At 45.9% G+C, this 5,000-nt stretch overlaps 1 protein-coding gene across 4 annotated transcripts in view; it reads right to left on the reverse strand.

Annotated features, from left to right (window-relative positions):
* The window catches only part of arhgap21a (Rho GTPase activating protein 21a), a 98,356-nt gene that overhangs the window by 30,080 nt on the left and 63,276 nt on the right, over positions 1-5,000 (reverse strand). For all 4 annotated transcript variants that reach the window (XM_076290784.1, XM_076290782.1, XM_076290781.1 and 1 more), the window contains 3 exons: positions 2,652-2,744; positions 1,689-1,767; positions 311-365 (listed from right to left, as the gene is read on the reverse strand). In XM_076290784.1, the coding sequence (XP_076146899.1) occupies positions 311-365; positions 1,689-1,767; positions 2,652-2,744 (227 nt within the window). The remainder of the gene's footprint in view (positions 1-310; positions 366-1,688; positions 1,768-2,651; positions 2,745-5,000) is intronic.

Consider the following 5,000-nt stretch of genomic DNA (forward strand, 5'->3'; position numbering starts at 1 on the left):
AAATAGCAAAAGCCACAGCTAACACAGGCTGATTCGGTTGTGGTTCGGAAATAAAGTGATTTCAATTTGAGGTGGCGCATCTTGACACAAATGTGGTTATTTCATTAGGGCCTGCCTTTGGCCAGTGTATAGAGGGAGAGGATGCACTTGGGACGGGGATTTGGTGTGATTCTCACACGTTGGTGAGTAACCCTTCTGACTAAAGAATAACAGCTAACACTGCGTGGGGTAGCTGGACATGACAAGGCAAATCAGAAAGGATCAACAAAAGTGCGTACTAATCAGAAATAAATGTGGACTGTTCTCTTACCAGTTGGAGGATGTCTTCATCTTTTGGCATTACACAGAGTTCCAGGGAAGTATCACTGGATGAAAAAAATCACACACACACACACACACACACACACACATAAACACAACTCATAAATGTAGGAAGACAAATCGGGAAGTTTATCTTTTTACTGTTTAGCCATTTACTGCTGTCTGCCAAACAGTCTAATGTGTTCAACGATGAAGCATTTTGGTGGAATTATCTGGAAGAACGTGATAAGTGTCAGAGTGCAACGATAAAACAGAAAAGGCGGGATTGTCAGAGAAGTCAGAGAAAGAGAATGTGGTTCTTCCAGCTTTGTTCATACTTCCATTTAATTCTCAAACTTTGTTTATTTCCCCTGTAATTAATTATCAGTGTATTTTCAACAATTATTAACAGTGTGTTAGCAACAATAAAAAGGACAATGAACATTAAACTGCATGATCTACAACAGAATACATGAGCTATGACTATGTGAGTTTATATCCAAGTCTTTATGAACCTTTGAGAATATTCCAGAGCTTGAGGAAAGGAGAGAGATGGATCAAGCGAGACAGAAAAGGAAAAAGATAGAGGGCCTGATGTACTAAGAATTAGCGCCAAATTACCGTCTGTTTCTGACACCGTTTACACCTTAAAACATGGCATCTTATTTACAAAACAGACCGCATGTGGATGAAAGTGCACTTCTCCTGCCACTGGAGCGCAGAATGGCAAAGAGTGCTTTTCTTACTGCTAGACCCAATCTGCTAGACTAGGGTATTAACAACAACACAATTGTCATAGCCTATGTGCAATATGGCACGCACAGTATTCGCTTTCTGCGCCCAGAAAAACTCGCTATTAGCGCTGTCTTTGTACATCGAGCCCAGAGTGTGAGGGTGTGATACAGAACAAGCACACTCCCCATGGGACACTGAGGAGAGAAACCATGAGGTCAGAGCTCTGAGTTAAAGGAGAAATCCGGACGATTTTGACATGGATCTTGATCACAGTTTCTTCACAGGCCTTTTGAGTCTGTTAAGAGGCAGAAAAAACACGTTTAGATGATGCCCCCAGACCTAGCATTGTAGCTCAATGGGAGTACTGGCCATTAGCTGCAGCTACTCCAGTTAGGTAGCACTGACTTTGGTCATTATGTTTTCCTATCGACAGTACTCGGCGACGTGTAGCGATCAAGATCCATGTAAAAATAGGCCGGATTTCTCCTTTACGGTCAGCTCAGGGTGCAACAGTCCTTGGGGCCACTGAGGTGGCTTGTGAGGGCCTGATTGGACCCGAGGGGAAAGCTGTACTGCTCTGGGACATCAGCAGAGGATTAGGAGGAAGAAGAGGAGGAAGAGGAGGAGGAGGAGGGGGCTGTGGTCACTCTCACCTGTTCTGTATCAGAGCGATCACCTGGGAGTAGGTCTTTCCAATTATGCTCTCCCCATTAACTTTTACTATCCGGTCCCCTGAGAGAAGAGAGATGAAGTAAAAGAGAGGGAGAGAGAGGAAGAGAGAGAGAGAGAGAGAGTGAGGGGAGAGAGAATGGATGGCAGGGAGAGAAAGAGAAAGAAAGGAAAAGAGCATCAGAAACGGTGTCATGTTTCTCCATCTTGGCCATCATCACATGTAGATTGGTGTGCTTTCCGACAGGCCCCGTGCCTTTGCTTTTGTTTGGCTTCTCCTTCGTTTTTGTCTTCCTCTGTTGTGATGTGAAACAGATCACACTCACGCTAGACTTTTCCTGGGGGCTTGGAGCGGACTACAAAGCCCACGTGTCTCAGATCCCTCTCCAAACATGACACACACTCTCATCGCAAAGCGAGCCGCGGCTCGGTGGGACTATCTCTGCAGAGCGACTTTAAACGCATTCACTTTTTCCTTTTTTAGGAGGGGGGGGGGGGTCTACAGGAAGACCGATAGGGTATGGCGATGGCCAGGGCAGATAGCCCAGGAGAGGAGGAGTGGACGTGGGAAAATTGCGGGGCAGAAAAGTGGCCTGGTCTCTTGTCCCAAAAGACAACGTAGAAAAGCAAGGCTGATCTGGGTGTAATGAAGTGGTCAGTTGGCCAAACTTTTGAGGGCAGATCACACACAGGAATGTACCCCCACCCCCCAACCCTACTGAAATCAGGCATGCCATCTCATAACAGAGAAACAAAGATGGGTCAAGCTGGGTACACTACAATCTGAAAGCTCCTTTGATCTGTAACTTCACATGCTTGCTTCTACTGACATTCATTGAGTTACATCAGACATCTTTACTATTTAGAGTAGCCTGGCATGTCACTTGAGAGCAAACAGAACTCTGACAGCTGGTCTCCATGGTGACGTGTTAATTGCGTGACTTTACCTGTGCAGAGTCCAGCTCCATGGGCGGGCCCTCCCTCCTTCACCTGCTTGACGAAGATGGTGTCCATTGGCTCCAGCCTGTTTCGTGGTCTCCCTGGCAACAAGGACAAGAGCACAAAAGCGTGTCACAACGGAGGTGCTGCGGCATGTCCTACTAAGGTCAAGAGCCAACGGTCAATCAACATCTGTGTCTGACCAACAACACAGCCAGCTACCAGAGTCTGAGGCTTTTTTGATCTCTCTCTCTCTCTCTCTCTCTCTCTCTCTCTCTCTCTCTCTCTCTCTCTCTCTCTCTCGCCATGTCTCCACAGGCAGCTCTCTTCCTTTCCTCATCTATCCTCAACTCCTCCAGATTAAACAGGTCACCACAGAGTGACAGCTTACAAACATCACACACACACACACACACACACACACACACACACACACACACACACACTTAAGCACACACAGAAACATTCACGTGTACACAGATCCACACTTCTGGTCAGCTCATTTAAGCAATCCCAAGCTGTGCAGTGTGGTTAAGTGAAACGAGACAGCGCAAGCTTCTAATCAAGCAATTACCCTCGTTAGTCTGGAATTTTAATGACAACCGTGACTGAATGCATGTGTGGACGTCGGCAGGCATCTTTCTCTCTCTCTCTCTCTCTCTCTCTCTCTCTCTCTCTCTCTCTCTCTATGTATGTGTATGTGTGGGTTTGTGTGTGTCAGTGTGTGTGTGTGTGGGTGTGTGTGTGTGTGTGTGTGTCAGTATGTGGGTGTGTGTGTATGTGCGCGCATGCTCAGGTACACCAGCAGCATGACTGGTGAGTCAGAGACATCCATGTAGTCGAATACACTTCCCTTCGCTTCATGGCCACATTATCACCTCGAATGGACATCATCTTTCTGATACCCAAACGCCATGTCATCCATTATCCCTTACTCATTTGATGAGAGAGTGAGCTCTATATATAGCTTGTGTGTACGGCATGGTGGAAGTAAAATAAGTCCTTCTGATCTCTATTACTCTCTCTCTCTCTCTCTCTCTCTCTCTCTATCTCTCTCTCAGACACACACTTACACACACACATACACACACACACACACAACAAAGCACACACACACAAACACACACCTTTCACTCTTAGCTACAGAGCTTGTCAGCATCCTGACACAGTGACACCTGACACAGTCTCTCCATTTGTCCTCCTTGCTCTCTCACACACAGCTTGCTGTCACAGCTGGAAAGGATGAAAGGTCACCTCTCTCCGTCTAGATGTGTGTGTGTGTGTGTGTGTGTGTGTGTGTGTGTGTGTGTGTGTGTGTGTGTGTGTGTGTATGCGTCTTGGGAAGGAGCTTATTCATAATGCATGACCACTGCACCCATCATCTCTGTGCAGAAACACTACCCTATCTCCTCGCATCTGACCCACCAACTCAGCCATCTTGTGCAGAGCAGCTGCAAGTGAGTGAGAGCGCTTGTGTAAGTGTCGTGTCACAGCCCACAGCCTGCTGACTCTTAGACACACACATATTCATCTTTAATCTGATGAGACCTGCATGTTCACTGGAAGAGAGACGAAAAGCCACAGCAGGATAAACAAGGATGAAAAGATAGGAACTGTGTGTGTGTGTGTGTGTGTGTGTGTGTATGTGTGTGTTGAGAGAGGAACCATGGATGAGTGATCACTGGTACTTTGCCATGATCCTAGCATTAAATCTTTACTGGACTGGGCATGTACTCTCTCTTTCTCTCTCTCTCTCTTGCAAAAGTACAATTCAAAAATCTCTCTCTCTCTCTCTCTCTCTGTCTCTGAGTGTGTGTGTGTGTGTGTGTGTGTGTGTGTATGAAAGAGAAAGAGAGGAAAAAGGAGAATGTCCATACACTGGTACACCAATTAGTGCAAATCTATGCTGTGGCTCCATCTTATTTGTATGAATACATGTGCAAATGCACACCACAGCTCCTCTCACAGAACTAAACAAACCCAAATGAATTCAAACGCAAAATATACACCGCCATGCCAAGGCACCACTGAACACTTCATACACCATCTACATAAACACTCTAATCTCCATAAACAGCATGCACAAAACCAAACACAGACAGTCGGACGGACCAACATACACTTCCCCCAGCTTTCTCGAGTCTTATAAAACAATGCAGTATTTTTTGAAATAATGAAAATGTGTGTGTGATACTCTACTCCCCCTACTGGTTTTAAAATGGCCCTGCAGCTTCATTAATCCCTCTCAGACATGATGTAAGGCCCTCCATCAGAGCAGCAATCCTATTGGACACTGGTCTACTTACAACTGTGATTACTGTGCATGTGTGTCTAAGGGATAATATGACTGGATGTGA

The sequence above is a fragment of the Alosa pseudoharengus genome, unplaced genomic scaffold (genome assembly GCF_046254945.1).
Source record: "Alosa pseudoharengus isolate Yale_2024_CS ecotype anadromous, Long Island Sound unplaced genomic scaffold, YU_APseudo_1.1 YU_APseudo_1.1_scf_18, whole genome shotgun sequence".
Classification (NCBI taxonomy): Eukaryota; Metazoa; Chordata; class Actinopteri; order Clupeiformes; family Clupeidae; genus Alosa; species Alosa pseudoharengus.